General features: G+C 37.3%; 1 protein-coding gene and 1 pseudogene across 4 annotated transcripts in view; one reads left to right on the forward strand and one right to left on the reverse strand.

Moving 5' to 3' along the window:
* The window catches only part of PTPRR (protein tyrosine phosphatase receptor type R), a 278,487-nt gene that overhangs the window by 23,097 nt on the left and 236,762 nt on the right, over nucleotides 1-18,628 (reverse strand). For all 4 annotated transcript variants that reach the window (XM_005571532.4, XM_005571534.4, XM_045365610.2 and 1 more), the window contains 2 exons: nucleotides 1,534-1,644; nucleotides 41-198 (listed from right to left, as the gene is read on the reverse strand). In XM_005571532.4, coding sequence (XP_005571589.3) covers nucleotides 41-198; nucleotides 1,534-1,644 — 269 coding nt within the window. The remainder of the gene's footprint in view (nucleotides 1-40; nucleotides 199-1,533; nucleotides 1,645-18,628) is intronic.
* Nucleotides 11,213-12,275, forward strand: LOC102115999 (oxaloacetate tautomerase FAHD2B, mitochondrial pseudogene; annotated as a pseudogene).

Genomic DNA, 18,628 nt, shown 5'->3' on the forward strand with positions numbered 1-18,628 from the left:
TGGGCCATTGCTTAGACAGAAAGGACCATTCACATCTTACCTGCAGTGGACAACCACAGGCCCTCGGCCCTGGGAAGCAAGTCTGTCTTCTTCCACATCCAGCATGAGCTGTAGGAGGGGCTGGGCACTGTCTGGAGTCTTGTGATCAGGCCATGAGGTGTACCAGTAATGCTTCACATGTTGGGTGTGGCTTCCTTGCTGAAAATAGCAACAGCCACCAAATGCCTCATTCACTTGTGGAACTAAAAGTCATCCAAACCACAATACTGAATGCCTTTTTATCACCCCCATCTTGCTGGCAATTTATTTCTAGGTGGGAAAAACATTTAGAAGATTTTTGAAGAGTGCCCTTTTACTTTGAGAAGACTTTACTGTCAGTATTCAGTTCACAAAGTGAGAAAGTCTTACCTTTGTTGAGATTTATATCTCTACCTATAGCTATAATATAGATCATAAATGTAACATATGCTAAACATATATTTATAATTTGTTATAATAAACAAGATGGTAGGTGAAAACGTAGTCAAGAAAGAATGAGATATATTTTGTTTCCTGCTCTATGAGCATTCCTGACAAGTTGTTATAAACATATTAATCAATAGAATACTTAATTTCATATCAGTCATGGTAATACTTCTACACTCATCCCAAACTCCAGTATTTAATAGAGTGAGGAATCACAGCAATAAAGAGGCTACATGAGATCCCTCTATTGGAAACACTTTGGGCGAGGGCCCACACACATCATCTCGAAACCCAGCACGGGTGAGGGTGCGGCATGAACCCGGCACTCCAGAACATGTGTTGAAAAACAGGTTTTGGTAAATGCCTTATTTCACACTTCCCAATAAAAGCCATCACTGTAGCTCTGCCCCTGTTTTCTTCCTCTTTGTGATGATTCTGTCTCAGCAGTGAGGTTGCAGATAAGATCGAAATTTTGGGGTAATTATTCTCCAGAAGCAAAAATAATACCATGGCAACATTTTTCAGCATCTGCTGCCCATGAGTCAAATAAGATAGTTTTCCTATGACATAATCTCGTCTGGGGAAAGTCCCTATAAAGTACTGTAACTCCATGCTTCTGAAGATCTCATCAACACTTCAGGCTTGTCTTGCTTCCCACTGCCACCCACAACTGCAGATTTTCTCTTTCACAGCTTCCAGGCCTTACTTAGAGCTGCTTAGACCAAAATGACGCTAAAAAAATCATGGTAAAATCTCCAGCACAGCCTTTAGTTAAAAACTTTCAAAAGGTTAAATCAGAGATATTTTATTAATGCAAATTAGAGGATCACAACACCCTACATAATGAATTTTCTTAATGTCTACTTACATTGATTTAATTATACTGCATATTAATAGTAGTTGACAAAAAATACATGAGGGAATGATTATAGTTTCTCTTTGATTTTAACATTATTTAATGTGCTTAAATTGCATTTGTAGTACTTGTTAAGATAAAAAATTTCAAAGTAGAAATGTAATCCTCCAACATCATCTACTTTGTAGATGGCTATAGCTGTATAATCTTACCTTTAAGACAAGGTTTCGAATGGTGTAGTTATCACATTCATTTACACTGATAACCAGAACCTCAACTTTCCCATATATCCCTCTCTTTTCCGGCCAGTATAGCACACACTTCTGGAGGAGGGGAAAGAGAATACAGCAAATGTTAATGGCTTTTATTGGCCTTGGAGTACTTTTCATTCAAGCATCTCAAGAGTTTTATATCATTAATTTTAAAATATCAAATTTCAATTTTTATAGTTTTGTAAATATACTAAAACCATTGAATTTTAAATCTTAAACAGCTAGATTTTATGGTATGTAAATTATACCTCAACAGTTTTTTTTAAAGTATCAATTTTATATGTGCCTATTAAACACTGTCACTGCTGACTCCATACAAAAAATAAAGGCCCAATTACCCAAAACTCCTCAGAGAAATTAGGAACTAATTAAGAACTAAGTTAAGAAATTTAAGAATTAAGAAATTAAGATCCAAATATTAGAATTTATCATGTGCTGACTAGAAATAAAAAGAATGTTTTCCCACAATAATTGAGGAAAGTTACATTTTCCTGCTTCAACAAACTGATGTCTAATGAGAATAGATGGCATACAACCAAGTTTCCCTTATATGTAAGGCAGATGTAATGATCATTAATATAACTATGGTATTATATTTTCCCAGAACAACAGTTTTTTTCACTTTTATGGAACTAATTTACAAAAATTATGTTAAAAATATTTTTATAACAGGTCGTCCTGAGGAGCTTTAAAAGAGTGATAATAATTATACTGCAAGCAAGGCAACATAGCATGGTGGTTAAGGTGCAGGCTTTGAACTCAGAGCCTGGGTCCAAATTTTGGTTCTACCATTCATTACCTGTGAATCCACGAACAAGATACTTGGCCCCTTTGGTTATAGTTTCTTTATTATCGGCTATCTGGAAAGTACTTAGGATAAAGCCAGGCACCGAATAAGCACTTAAAACATGTTACTATTATTGTTGCTATTTTAAAACTACTGGGTGATAGATTTTTGGCCCAAAGTGATTAGATCTTCATGCATTAAATATTATTTTGGTATTATTATAGCCAATCTTATTAAATAAAAATTGCAAAATGAGATTCAAGCATACGTATAATCTCATATTATTTTGCTTTTTAAACAACTGCAAAATAATTGAATTTTCATGATAAAGAATGTAAAATGACAAATGTTGATGTTTTATTTTGAGTGCTCTTAGAAGCAATGTTAATTTTACAAATGTTTAAATAGCACTTATTTTCTCCCAACCATACACACATTTACAAAGAAATTCTTTCATTTGTTGCCTTCAATCAGGACCTTTTAATACCCAGGACACTTGTTTCTTCACATCTTTGTCAAAGGCATATGAATACACTTGATAACAGATTTAAAAGAGCAGCAAAAGACTCACAAAATTACAGAACAAAGGAAAAGACACATAAAGTATCAGAAACACACCTCCAGGTCTCTATTATGCTAAGTACCACTACTCTACAAGCTAGCACAGCGAAGGAAGTCACTTCACCTAGCAGAATCTGTTTCTTTCATCCATTACAATAAAAACACATCTACATCCTCTACATTTTGACCCTTTTTCCAAATGAAGTCAATTGTTTCAGCTTTATTTACCTGCCACCCAAGACTCTCAGGCTATCAGACCAAAAGACTTACTCTGACTGACTTAATGTTAACATTAAGAGAAGAAGCCTTTTTAAAGTAGAGCAACTCATTTCTCTCGAAATCTACGAGTTGCCAAGTGTTTAAAATTTTCCCGCTTTGTTAAAGGTAATCATACTAACCAATTTGCCTGGTTTCTTTCAATGAAGCATCAATTATTTCGCTGTAAGACCCGAGCTATTGTGTATCTTAAAACCCATGCCTCCCAATGAGTCCAAGAAGAATGACAAAGAATCTTGAAAAAGGTATTGAACAAAGAAAGAGGCATTCATTCAGTAGTCCAGCAGTCTGGCGTACGTGCCCCATTGTCCACGATCAGACCTGAGCAGCAGGCCCCTCTTTAGGAAGGTGGCTCTCAAAACCACTAAGAAAAGCTGCAAGGCAGGAGCTTGCCGCCTGCACCCTGACTCTTAATACTTGAACAGGTTTCTGCACCTACTTGATAAATGGAAATGCTGCTCGCTTCTCTCCCGAGCTTGCCAGGGCCCTCTTGAATGTTTTTCTTGACTCATTACCAAAAAAGCAATTGGCAGTCAGCTCCCAGTAGACAATGCAATGTGACTTGTTCATTCAAACAACCCTTAATTAGCATCCCATCTCCTTTCTGAGATACAATAGCTTATTTTTACACACTGAATATATTTTTCCCCCATTTAGATGACAGTAGAAAAAGAGACCAGATAAGTGTGGGTACTTTTGAATATGAGGTGGGGGAGAGCTGCAAATGCAGTCGTTTCTAAGAGTACAAGTTCACGTTCAAATTATTTTCCCGCACAGCTTTTTAGGGTTTCTTTATTGTGGTGCTAACAATGAGATAAAAGAGGCAGAAAAGGCAAGGAAGAAAAATGCTGTCTTACAGATAATACTGTGAAACCACTCTAATTGTAGGTAATTCAAAATAGCATGCTATTTAGCAGAATATACCCCCAAATCATCACTATTCTTTTGCTAACTAGGCTTATCCTTTCAGTAAAATTATCTATTAATTCTAAGAATCCATAATTTGGAAGAAAAAAAACAGGTTTCCAGAGGACCGTGTCTCTTGTGCAAGCAAGTTATTATCAAACCCTGACTGAAAAGATTCTGGACATTAACCAGTTCTTTGTAATTGGTGGTTTATAGCAAAAGCAGGATGTAACACAAAGCAATGCAAATTCTTTGGGGTTTTTTTGTTGTTGTTTTTTTTGTTTTTTTGTTTGTTTGTTTGTTTTGTGATGGAGTCCCATTCTGTCACTCAGGTTGGAGTGCAGTGGCACAATGTCAGCTTACTGCAACCTCCACCTCCCGGGTTCAAGCAATTCTCCTGCCTCAGCCTCCCAAGTAACTGGGATTACAGGTGTGCACCACCATGCCTGGCTAATTTTTGTATTTTTAGTAGAGACGGGGTTTTCACCATGTTGGCCAGGCTGGTCTTGAACGCCTGACCTCAGGTGATCTGCACACCTGGGCCTTCCAAAGTGCTGGGATTACAGGCGTGAGCCACTGTGCCTGGTCACAAGCTCACATTTTTATGATACTTTTTTCTTCCCTTGATTCTCCTTCTGGCCCCCACGAAGTGAGGGCTATTTGAGGAGGAGGTCTAGCTAGTTGTTTAGTTGCCAGAAAAAAAATCTATTTTTAAGTTATTTTCCTTTTAGTTTCTGTATATTTAAATATCAGAGATATTGCTCTATAAGCTAAAGATCTGTATCATCACACAGAATGTGGCTCTAAGTAAATAAAATCTTCACACTTAGCTTCATTTGGGTTGAGAGGGATAGAATGGGTCATGAGAGGGATAGAATGGGTCAGATTGTCTAAAATTATTATTACCATAGCTACTTTTATTCCTGGTACTCCGGTGGAATATTACTGACATAGGCTCAGAGATTTAAGTACCTTCACCAACATCGTATCATTTAGCCCCTTCCACAATCCTTTGAAGTAGGTAGGGTGGGTAGCAGGTATTATTATTATTTACATTATTTTTCAGCTGAGGACATGAAGGCTCAGGTGTTTTGGTAGGGGAAAATTGCCTTGCAGGGCTAGAATTTTCCAAGAAAATATCACTTTATGAATGAAACTTTCCATCTTTGATTTCCACACTGACTCTTAACCAACCCTACTTAACCACAGCATTGACCAATGACCTCCGTTCCCTCTGTCAAATATGTTGACGCACATGCAACCTTGCATAGTCTTGGTTCACTCTCTTACTGAGCTCGATACTTTCATTACCATCTTTTGATCTCTATGTTCCTCAAGTTGTTTTTATACCAAAACCCCTTTATGGCAGGTGTACTCATTATTGAAGTCCAGTAACTTAATTACATATTATAGAAATCAATAAAATATGTGGGTTAAAAGAGAAAAAACTTTTATGAGATAATTGTATAAATTGAATAAGTTTTTCACTGGTGAAAAAAGTAAACCAGTAAAGAAAACTACAGTCAAATCAGGGACATGTGAGACAATGATAGAAGTTTGTCTCTAAGTTAAAAAAAAATCTAAATAGAAAGCTGCATTTATAATGTTTCATAGGCTTTTCTATTTTCTCTTTCATTTTAAATAAACTAAAATGGAAAATTTTGATAATATATAAATGATGTGATTGACATAAACTATATGATCTAGAACTCCATCTTCAGACCAACACTCATAAAAGACTGAACCCCATAATAAACAAACACATTTGAATATGAACAAATGTACACGTTTTAAGACAAATTTTTTTTTAATGATTCTCACATGGACCGTTTTCGATTAACTGCATTTTTTTAATTTTTTGAGACGGAGTCTTGCTCTGTTGCCCAGGCTAGAGTGCAGTAACATGATCTCCGTTCACTGCAAGCTCCACCTTCCGTGTTCATGCCATTCTCTTGCCTCAGCCTCCTGAGTAGCTGGGACTACAGGTGCCTGCCACCACGCCAGGCTAATTTTTTGTATTTTTAAGTAGAGATGGAGTTTTACTGTGTTAGCCAGGATGATCTTGATCTCCTGACGTTGTGATCCTCCCGCCTCGGCCTCCCAAAGTGCTGGGATTACAGGCGTGAGCCACCGTGCCCAGTTGATTAACTGTGTTAAACAAGAGGGCTTCTAGCTATAGTTGAAAGTAAAGCAGGCTAATGCAGTTTGAATATAACGTTGTGGATTAAACATTAAGGTGCAAAGTTAGATTTGGAATATAAGCATGCCTGGAAGGACAGAAGAGTAATTTTGTTCGGGTGCAATCAGCGTCTGAATTTCTAGCCACCCTTAATTGCTTGGGTAGCATAACCATCAAACTCCTGGTCACCCATGAAATGAAATTAGGCTGCCTGCCACTACTGGACAGTGGTGGTCAGGTTGCCTCTCCACCAACACGATGGCCCTAAGTCAGAGGCTAAGTGGCCTTGGTCATGCTTGTGGTGGCTTTGGTCTCTTTGCTCCTGGTTGAATGGATTCGTGTTTCATAAGCAACATCCTGCATGAGATCCTAATTTATCTTGTGACTCCAATGTATGCTCATGAATACAGTTGTCCAGTCACAGCATTCATAATATCTAATTCTGATCCTCTAAAGGAAAGCTGAATACCAAAAAGGGACTCTCTTCCACTTGCTTGCTAGGTTGGACTCCCACAATAATACCTTCTCTGACCTTGTTTGGATAGACACTCTGGTTATGGGACTTGGTTTGCTCTTTTTCATTCATTAATTCAAAGTATGAATCCTTTAGTCTACTCCACAGTGACCTGCAAGTTGAGGATGACTTCCCCATCATAATCCTAGTCCACACTTTCAAATTGTCCACTAGTTTAAATAAACAGATTCAACATTTTTAAAGAACCTGATCAAAACGTGTTGCCTATCTCCTCTTCCTAAAGAGAATGGTTAAAGATTTCTAACTTGAATGTAAGCAATCATACACACCACTCTCGGGATGCAGTCACTTCTTGCACTGTAGATTATTCTTTCCCACCGTAAGTGGATTCGAGGGAGCAGCATACTGTAATGGTGAGGAGGAGGAAGAGAAGGAAGAGGAGGAGAAGGAGGATAAACAGCAGCAGCAGCAGCAGCAGCAGCAGCAGCAGCAGCAGCAGCAGCAGCAGCAGCAGCAGCAGCAGCAGCAGGATAAACAGCAGCAGCAGCAGCAGCAGCAGCAACTTGGGAGTTAGCTGTTTGAGCAAGTTGCCTTCCTGTGCCTCAGTGTTCTCATTTGTAATGGGGTTTACAAATATGTTTACTATAAGGATTAATTTTCAAGCACACCGTTAGTGCTCCATAAATATTTGTTCTTCCGAAGATCCAACAGTCCAATTTCTACGCTTTCCACGTATATTTGTTGAACCTTCTAGATTACCTAACTTTTACTCTAATTTTTTTAGCTAATTATAAATGATAGAGAAGATATATTTTCATTTTATGCATTTAGAATATAACATGGCATAATTAACATTTTCTTATTAGTATCTTACCAGAATAATTTATTATCTCCTCAAACAGTTTAATAAAGTCCACTTTATTTTAAAATAGAATTTTCATATCTATTGAGTAGCCAATTTCTCTGTCTGAATGAATGCACATCTGATTTTATAATGAAATTTAAGGCAATGTACTCCGTTAATGTATACACTTACTATGTACCCACAAAATTAAAAGTAAAAATTTAAATAAAGAAACTCTTTTTTTAAAGGCAAACATGGGTTATGCTTAGTCAATATTTATATTTCCAAAAACCTTTCTTGGAATGTATTTAATTAATCAAAGACATATATGGTACTGCAGTTTGACTTAATGAGGTCTTTACTTATCTTCTTAAGGTTTTTGTGGCCATTAAATTGGAAACAATTTAAGTACCCATCAGTAAGGAAATGATTGCATTTTAGCACATCCACACCATGAAATTCTAGTAATTTAAAATAGCATTTTGATGACTTATTAATGACATAGAGAATACTCATATTAAAAGCAGAATATACAACATAATACGATACCCTCTTTTATTATCTTTACACCAATGCTGTACCTTCTCATGACTTCAACCACTACCTGTCTGATCTCTATCTCTCACCTGTACATTTCTCCAGAGTACCCTTATTTCTAACTGCTTAATAGACTTAAAAGACTTTACCAGCCAGAAGTCTCCAAGATTATCAAACTTAACACATTGAGGATGAAACTGATATCACATCCACTCAGCCTCCCAAACCAGAAATCCTGAAGTCAAGCTCTCTCTTACTCCAATTCGACGAGAAACTAAGCACTGTGGCTTCTACTGCTGGAACGCCTAAATAGATCTTCCAAAGCTATTTTTTATATATATATATATTTATATATATATACACAAGCTATGTGTGTATATATGAGCTATATATATATACACAATGTGTATACACAAGCTATGTGTATATATATGAGCTATATATAAATACACACACAAAGCTATATATATATAGCATACACACACACACACACACACACACACACACACACACACACATATATATACAAGCTTGCACACTGTCACCCAGGCTGGAGTGCAGTGGCACGATCATAGCTTACTGCATCCTCAAACTCCTGGGCTCAAGCGATCCTGTGATCTCTGCCTTCCAAGTAGCTGGGGCTACAGGTAAGCACCACCATGCCTGGCTTGTTTATGTATTCTTATTATGGCAATGGATAATTAAAAAAAAATTCGTTTGTAGAGACAAGATATCCTTATGTTGCCCAGACTTGTCTCGAATTTCTGGCCTCAAGCGATCCTTTTGCCTTGGTTTTCTGAAGTGCTGGGATGACAATGGAACAACTTTTAAATGTCTCCCCCTTGGGTACCTACTCACTCTTCAGACCCATAGGCATCATATGAACTTTCTGGGCACACATGTGTAATTAAAATGAACATTTTCTGTAATTTTAGCAGATAGAAAAAGGAAGAGAATGAAAGAAGGAAAAGGTTAATATATGGCCCCTTATGTGGCTTTTTCAGATTAAACTGTTTGCAAAGTTCTGAATAAGTCAATGGGCAAAATGGGGCTTAGAGTACTTAAGTCATGTAGTTTAACTCAGATGAAAGATGGATGTAAATGTGGAGAAAGAGTACAGCTGTGTTAAATTGAGAGCAATGTGTTAGGCCAAATTATCCAGTAATTCCTTGACTTCATGAAAGATACGTTCAGGGTCTTATTGCTCTCTGGGACCAAAAGTGGGTTGCTTGCCTTCTAATGTCTTAATTCCTTATTTGGCCCCTTATAATGCTGGGACAATGATTAAGTGCCTGGACTTTGGAATTAAGCCTGGATTGAAATGTGGACTCCATTACTCACTAACTTTGAGGCTTTCATTCTCTCTGAGCTTCGGTTTTCTCATTTATAATATAGGAATAGTAAAACCTTTGTAGAGTTAGAGTGAAATAAACTGAATTTATGTATGTTCTAATTGTGCTTAGCACATATATTCAATAAATGGCAGTGGCTAGAAAATATCTTCCACTGTGTATATAATATGGTCAACATGTATCCCTATTCCCTTCTTTTCTGAACGGGGAGAGTAGTGCAATAAGTAACATCCAGTAGTATGGGGACTTTGTTTCCCTGGAAGTGTGCAAAAACTACTTGCCATTTTGGATTGCTCTTCCAGTTCCAGCTTTATAGATGTAAGCTACTGTGTCTTCTCTAGTAATGGAATTTGAACACTGTCATTTCAATGTTTCTTTCTCTGAAGAGGAATTCCCTTTTTTTGGAGATTTATCTAAATGAAGGAACTCAAACTTACCAGCAATAAAATCTCTCTAATTGCAACCTAACTGGTTTTTTTTTTTCAGCTATGTATTTTTTCATTTTTTATTTATTTTCATTTTATAAACATTGAGGTCATGAGAATACTGGAGTTATTAAATAAGAGATGGCAATTATTCATTTATTTATTTGCTCAGAAAGTAGAAAGTTTCATGAAACTTTAAAGCCTGGGAATTTCTAAAGATAACTCCATCTCCATATGTTTTTCGGAGGAAATGATTTTTGTCTTTTCCAAACAATGACACTTAACACAATAGAAAGTTGGCACATTTTTGGTAAACAGAATTTTCCTGGTAGTGTGAAGTCTACTGTGTATTTCTTTTTTTTTTTTTTTTTTTTGAGACGGAGTCTCGCTCTGTCCCCCAGGCTGGAGTGCAGTGGCCGGATCTCAGCTCACTGCAAGCTCCACCTCCCAGGTTCACGGCATTCTCCTGCCTCAGCCTCCCGAGTAGCTGGGACTACAGGCACCCGCCACCGCTTCCGGCTAATTTTTGTATTTTTTTAGTAGAGACGGGATTTCACGTGTTAGCCAGGATGGTCTCGATCTCCTGACCTCGTGATCTGCCCGTCTCAGCCTCCCAAAGTGCTGGGATTACAGGCTTGAGCCACCACGCCCGGCCTACTGTGTATTTCTTTTGTGCCAGACTTCTCAGTATCATTTTGATCTGTAAAACATCAACGTTTCCTGTATTGTATTATATTTAAATCTTTGGAGAGTCTAGACACAAAGAAATTTTTATTTTAAAGAGTAATGAATAATAAAAAACCACAAAATCTTTATTGTAATATTTGGGATTATGATTGGCTGCAGGGGAAAAAAGCACAAAGCAGATGACACATAGAAGACATATAACATAAATGTTTGACTTTGATATCCCCAGAAGGTATATCTCAGACATTAAAAAAGACAGAAGGCTAAAAATTGTAACACACAAACAAAAATCATTTCTCTAATTTTTGAATTATGTGTCCAAAGAAAAAAATTAAAACTTCAACCACCCATTGGTGTGAGAATTGTTAAAAAAAAAAAATTCTAGCTTTCCACAGATCCATTTGGCTCTCCTGTAAAGACTGAAATCTGAGAATGTTAACAACAGGTTATCTCTGAGGACAATTATTGCACCTGAGAAGGAAAGAAAAAGATATGCTTTATTCCATTGCAGACACTGAATGGAGAGCTCTGAGCATCATAGGTAAACCAACTCTGTATCACTTTGAAATACATATTTGAGGCTGCTGCATGCAGCTCTCCCGATAGCCTCGGTCATTGGTGCCAATGCTCAGGCGCCCGCTGCCCTTGACCTCCGGCCCCCCAAGCCCTAACCCAGCACAGGAGGACCAGCCACTGCCGCCAGGCTCTGATGCTGGTCTCTGGTAGGAGAAGGCTGCTCACAGCTCTGCTGCAGGCTCAGAAGTGGCCCTTTCAACCCTCCAGAGACATAAGACTAGTGCAGTTCCAGGCACCCCACCTGGTGGGGCCTCACTTTGGCCTGGAGACGGGGAATGGTGGAGGGGTTATCAACCGCAATGCCTTTGACTCTATGCTCCCCAAGATGATGACACAGTTCCTAGAGCAGGGAGAGGCCACCCTCTCAGTGGTAAGAAGAGCCTTGGGTACCCAGTTGCCAGTCCTATCACGGTTGGAAGTAACCTTCCTGGCTCCAGCTACGTGGCCAGATAAGGTGCTTTGTGTGGGCATGAATTATGTGGACCACTGCAAAGAACAGAACATGCCTGTGCCCATGGAACCCATTATCTTCAGCAAGTTTGCCAACTCCATCGTGGAGTCCTATGATGAGATGGTCCTCCCACTGGAGAGCCAGGACGTAGACTAGGAAGTGGAGTGGCCGTGGTCACTGGAAAGAAAGGCAAGCACGTCAAGGCCACAGATGCCATGGCCCATGTGGCTGGCTTCACTATGGCTAATGACGTGAGTGCTCATGACTGGCAAATGAGACATAAGGGGAAACAGTGGCTGCTGGGAAAAACCCTCGATACCTTCTGCCCCCTGGGCCCGGCCTTGGTAACCAAGGACAGTGTAGCAGATCCACACAACTTAAAGATCTGCTGCCAAGTGAACGGGGAAGTGGTCCAGAGCAGCAACACCAACCAGATGGTGGTTAAGACAGAGGAACTGACAGCCTGGGTCTCCCAGTTTGTCACCTTTTACCCAGGGGATGTCATCCTGACTGGGACCTCCCCAGGTGTCGTTGTATTCAGGAAATCTCCTGTCCTTCTCAAGAAGGGGGATAAAGTCCAGTGTGAGACTGAAGAGCTAGGTGTCGTCATCAGCTAGGTGGTGTGATGGCTCCTCCACAGTCCCTGGTCATAGGATGAGGGCATCTGCTCCCACTCACCCTAGCCCAGGGAAAGGTCAAATGCCAGGTGTGGGCAGGTGCCAGCCCTGCAAGCCTCCTCTTCTAGGTAGAAGGGAGGACAGAGCTCTCTTCAATAAATTCATTGGGCCAAAGCAAGAAAAAAAAAAGAGAAATATGTATTTGACTTCTACAGCAGTTCTGGTGCAATGACATCCTTGGTCTTGGAGAAAAAGGTTGAGAGTGACCGTCTGATGGGGTTTGGCATATTAATAATTGCTCACATCATTCCTATTGGATTTCTTTAAAATATGCCACATATTACACACCCTCTAGGAAATGCCTTCTGCCTAACCAGCAATCTTAGTTTCTGTCCTGATAAAACCCTGATTCAAGAATGAGGTAAAGCACTAAAGGCACATTCCTGGCTTTTTCTATAAGAGTGAACACAGATAAACATACATTACAAGATTCAAAGATTGAAATGCTCAAAAGAACAAAAACCATAATGTATCTTACACAGTTATTACAATCTATTCTGTAATCCTTGTGAGATAGTGTTTCACATATCATTTGCGAAGTGTTAATCCTTAGTACATATGCAACACTAAATTGCATGTAATAAGCAAGTAATTTTTCTGGGGAAAATATTATTTAATTGTTTTAAAACATTTACATACCTATATTTACAAATAGTTTCCTAAATTATGGTGCTATGTTGATTTTATAAGATTTTATTTGTAATGGAAGAAGAAATAGAAATAATAATAAGAAATTTATAAGGGCATGAAAGCACTTTGAAATAATATTTATTTTACGACAATTTACTCAGAAAATTCAAACCAAAGTGGGCAGGGGGTAAGGCATTTTGTTCAGATCTAAGAAATGGTGCTAAATATTGCATGAGGTTGTTTGTAGTGTCCTCTTTTATTTAAATCTCTGCTTTAATTATAGTCATTTTTAATTTTTTTTGCATTTCCTTTAATTCTGCTAGTTTCGCCTATTTTATTAGACTTCAAAAAAATTGGCTTTCGTTTACATCAATCCTTTTTTTTTTTTTTTTTTTTTTTTTTAAGACAGGGTCTCATTTTGTTGGCCAGGCTGAAGTGCAGAGTAGCCCAATCATAGCTCACCACAACCTCAATCTTTTGGGCTCCAGGGATCCTTTTGCCTCAGCCTTCTGAGTAGCTAAGACAACAGGTGTGCACCACCATGCCTGGCTAATTTTTAACTTTTTTGTTGAGATGTTAAGTCTCATTACATTGTCTAGGCTAGTCTCAAACTCCTGGCCTCAAGCAATCCTCCTGCCTCAGCCTCCCAAAGTGCTGGGATTACAGATATGAGCCACCATGCCTGGCCTCATCAATCCTTTTATCTTTGTTTTATGTTTAATTAACATTTATTCTTCATTATTCCTTCCTTTTTTCTTTCCTGTTCATTTCATAGTTCTTTTACTAACTTAAGTCTGTTGCTTAGATAACAAATTCTTTTATAATATCATATTCATGCCTATAAACTTCCTTCTATGAGCATTTTTAGCAGCATCTCACAAGATTTGATGTTTAGGATTTTCGTCATCCCTGAATTGTAGGTAATTTACATTTTTATCATAAATTCATTTTCATCCATGAATTGTGTGTTAAAACTTTTTTAAGTGTCAAAGTGTTTTTTTAACCTTATCTTTCTGCTTTTTATTTCTAACTTAACGCACTGTAATCAAAGCATATATTTATAGTTATTCTTAGAAATCTGCCAAGACTTGCTATATAGTCATAGTTGATCACTTTTCACAAAATCTCATGCTTTAAAAATTCATATTATGAGACTATTGATTGGAAGGCTCCATATATCTTTATTAAACTAAGTTTGTTAATTTGAATAAAGGTTATGTATAAACTTTTTCTATATTTTTATTAATTTTTTGTCTGCTTAATAAATACTAACATCTTATTTTTGTTGGGTTTTCTCCCACTATGATGGTGATTTATCAATTCCTTCTTACCTCTGCCCATTAATGCTTCATATATTTGGGGGGAGGTTATGTACAGTATGCATTTATATATGTAGAATCTTATTTGTGAATTTCACATTTTAGTATTATAGATTGACATTCCTTATCTCTAGTAAGCTCTCTGATAATGATTGTTTTGATTTGAAAGTCATTTTTGTCTGACATTCTTTATCTCTGGTAACCACTCTAGTAATTATTCTTTTGAGAATATTCTTTTGAGAATTATTGAGAGTCAGTTATATCTGACTTTTGATTAATATTAGTTTGGTGTATTTTTTTCCATCCTTTCCAATTTAACATTTCTGTGTCCTCTTGTAGGCAGCATTTATCTGAATTTATTTATTTTATCAGTTTGGTAATCTCTGATATTTAATTTGCAAGTTATTTGTTTATATTTAGTAGGATTTGGATTTTTTTCTATCTCCCAATTAGGTAAAAGTTTATCCTGATTTTTCTATGTTACCTTTTGTTTTCTCTTTTATTTTAGTTTATTTTCGAAATTCTGTCTTTTCCCTCTTCTACCAGATTGGAAATTACACATTCAAATTCCATCCTTTTAGTGGCTAATCTTAAAATTTTAACATGCATATTTACCTAAAAGTCTAACTTTGGCTTATATTTCTGTTTTCATGAGTAACACAAAAATATTTTAACTTTCCTCATCTCAAATTTTAAATACTATCATTATCTAGTATTTTAGTTTCACCCTCATATTTTACTTTCTTTGCTCATTATTATTTCTTTTCTGGATTGAATCTTCTTCAAGTATTTTCTTTCAGTTCTTTGTAGGTAATATTCTATTGATTTTTGGCTTCTAGTTTTGCTATAGAAAAGCCTTTTTTTTTTTTTTTTGGTTAGTTAGTCTGGTGGGATATTACTTTCTTTGGTGCTTTTTCAGCTCCAGAGATGTGTCTAGCTGTGAATTTACATTTACCTATTCAGCCTAGGATTTACTGTGCTTTTTAGATCTTAGAGCTCAAGTTTTCCATCAGTTTTGGAAAATCCCTAGCTATTATTTCTTCAAATATTACTTCTTTTTCTCATATCCTCTTCTTTCTCCTTCTAAAACACCTGTTACAGTATATTGGATATCAAATCTATCCTCTATGTCTCTTAAATATTCTTTCATATTTTGGATCATTTTGATCTTCTAGGTATTTTCCTTAGCTTTATATTTGAATCCATTACTTATTCATTTAGCTGTGTCTTGTTTGTTGCTAAACCTATCTAATAAGATTTTTTAAAATTTTAATGTCTTTATAATGTTTATTTCTAGTACTTGTTGGTTGGTTTAAAATCTTCATAGTTTTAAAAATTATTATTATTATTATTATACTTTAAGTTCTAGGGTATATGTGCACAGTATGTAAGTTTGTTACATATGTATACATATGCCATGTTGGTGTGCTGCACCCGTTAACTCATCATTTACATTAGGTATATCTCCTAATGCTATCCCTCCCTCATCCCCCACCCCACAACAGGCCCCAGTGTGTGATGTTCCCCACCCTATATCCAAGTATTCTCATTGTTCAATTCCCACCTATGAGTGAGAACATGTGGCGTTTGGTTTTCTGTCTTTATGATAGTTTGCTCAGAATGATGGTTTCCAGCTTCATCCAAGTCCCTACAAAGGACATGAACTCATCCTTTTTTATGCTGCATAGTATTCCATGGTGTATATGTGCCACATTTTCTTAATCTTGTCTATCACTGATGGACATTTGGGTTGGTTCCAAGTCTTTGCTATTGTGGATAGTGCTGCAATAAACATACGTGTGAATGTATCTTTATAGCAGCACGATTTATAATCCTTTGGGTATATGCCCAGTAATGGGATGGCTGGGTCAAATGGTATTTCTAGTCCTAGATCATTGAGGAATCACCACACTGTTTTCTACAATGGTTGAACAAATTTACAGTCCCACCAACAGTGTAAAAGCGTTCCTATTTCTCCATATCCTCTCCAGCACCTGTTGTTTCCTGACTTATTATAAATGATTGCCATTCTAACTGGTGTGAGATGGTATCTCATTGTGGTTTTGATATGCATTTCTTTGATGACCAGTGATGATGAGCATTTGTTCATGTGCCTGTTGCCTCCATAAATGTCTTCTTTTGAGAACTGTCTGTTCATATCCTTTGCCCACTTTTTGATGGGGTCATTTGATTCTTGTAAATTCATTAAAGTTCTTTGTAGATTCTGGGTATTAGCCCTTTGTCAGATGGGTAGACTGTTAAAATTTTCTCCCATTCTGTAGGTTGTCTGTTCACTCTGATGGTAGTTTCTTTTGCTGTGCAGAAGCTCTTTAGTTTGATTAGATCCCATTTGTCAATTTTGGCATTTGTTGCCATTGTTTTTGGTGTTTTAGTCATGAAGTCCTTGCCCATGCCTATGGCCTGAATGGTATTGCCTAGGTTTTCTTCCAGGGTTTTTATGGTTTTAGGTCTAACATTTAAGTCTTTAATCCATCTTGAATCAATTTTTGTATAAGGTGTAAGGAAGGGATCCAGTTTCAGCTTTCTACATATGGCTAGCCAGTTTTCTCAGCACCATTTATTAAATAGGGAATCCTTTCCCCATTTCTTGTTTTTGTCAGGTTTGTCAAAGATCAGATGGTTGTAGATGTTTGATATTATTTCTGAGGGCTCTATTCTGTTCCATTGGTCTATATCTCTGTTTTGGTACCAGTACCATGCTGTTTTGGTTACTGTAGCCTTGTAGTATAGTTTGAAGTCAGGTAGCATGATGCCTCCAGCTTTGTTCTTTTGGCGTAGGATTGTCTTGGCAAGGCAGGCCCCTTTTTGGTTCCATATGAACTCTAAAGTAGGTTTTTCCGATTCTGTGAAGAAAGTCGTTGGTAGCTTGATGGGGATGGCACTAAATCTATAAATTACCTTGGGCAGTACGGCCATTTTCACAATATTGATTCTTCCTGTCCGTGATCATGGAATGTTCTTCCATTTGTTTGTGTCCTCTTTTATTTTGTTGAGCAGTGGTTTGTAGTTCTCCTTGAAGAGGTCCTTCACATCCCTTGTAAGTTTGATTCCTAGGTATTTTATTCTCTTTGAAGCAATTGTGAATGTGAGTTCACTCATGATTTGGCTCTCTGTTTGTCTGTTATTGGTGTATAGGAATGCTTGTGATTTTTGCACATTGATTTTGTATCCTGAGACTTTGCTGAAGTTGCTTATCAGCTTAAGGAGATTTTGGGCTGAGATGATGGGGTTTTCTAAATATACAGTCATGTCATCTGCAAACAGGGACAATTTGACTTTCTCTTTTCCTAATTGAATACCCTTTATTTCTTTCTCTTGCCTGATTGCCCCGGCCAGAACTCCCAAAACTATGTTGAATAGAAGTGGTGAGAGAGGGCATCCTTGTCTTGTGCCAGTTTTGAAAGGGAATGCTTCCAGTTTTTGCCCATTCAGTATATTGGCTGTGGGTTTGTCATAAATAGCTCTTATTATTTTGAGATATGTCACATCAATACCTAGTTTATTGAGAGTTTTTATCATTAAGGGCTGTTGAATTTTGTCGAAGGCCTTTTCTGCATCTATTGAGATAATCATGTGGTTTTTGTCTTTGGTTCTGTTTATATGCTGGATTATGTTTATTGATTTGCGTATATTGAACCAGTCTTGCATCCCATGGATGAAGCCAACTTGATCATAGTGGATAAGCTTTTTGATGTGCTGCTGGATTCGGTTTGCCAGTATGTTATTGAGGATTTTTGCATCGATGTTCATCAGGGATATTGGTCTAAAATTCTCTTTTTTTGTTGTGTCTCTGCCAGGCTTTGGTATCAGGATGATGTTGGTCTCATAAAATGATTTAGGGAGGATTCCCTCTTTTTCTATTGATTGGAATGGTTTCAGAATGAATGGTACCAGCTCTTCTTTGTACCTCTGGTAGAATTTGGCTGTGAATCCATCTGGTCCTGGACTTTTTTTCGGTTGGTAAGCTATTAATTATTGCCTCAATTTCTGAACGGTCTATTCAGGGATTCAACTTCTTCCTGGTTTAGTCTTGGGAGAGTGTATGTGTCCAGGAATTTATCCATTTCTTCTAGATTTTCTAGTTTATTTGCATAGAGGTGTTTACAGTATTCTCTAATGGTAGTTTGTATTTCTGTGGGATTGGTGGTGACATCCCCTTCATCATTTTTTATTGTGTCTATTTGATTCTTCTCTCTTTTCTTCTTTATTAGTCTTGCTAGCAGTCTATCAATTTTTTGATCTCTTCAAAAAACCAACTCCTGGATTCACTGATTTTTTGGAAGGGTGTTTTTTTGTGTCTCTATCTCCTTCAGTTCTGCTCTGATCTTAGTT

This window comes from Macaca fascicularis, chromosome 11 (assembly GCF_037993035.2).
Source record: "Macaca fascicularis isolate 582-1 chromosome 11, T2T-MFA8v1.1".
NCBI classification, from domain to species: domain Eukaryota; kingdom Metazoa; phylum Chordata; class Mammalia; order Primates; family Cercopithecidae; genus Macaca; species Macaca fascicularis.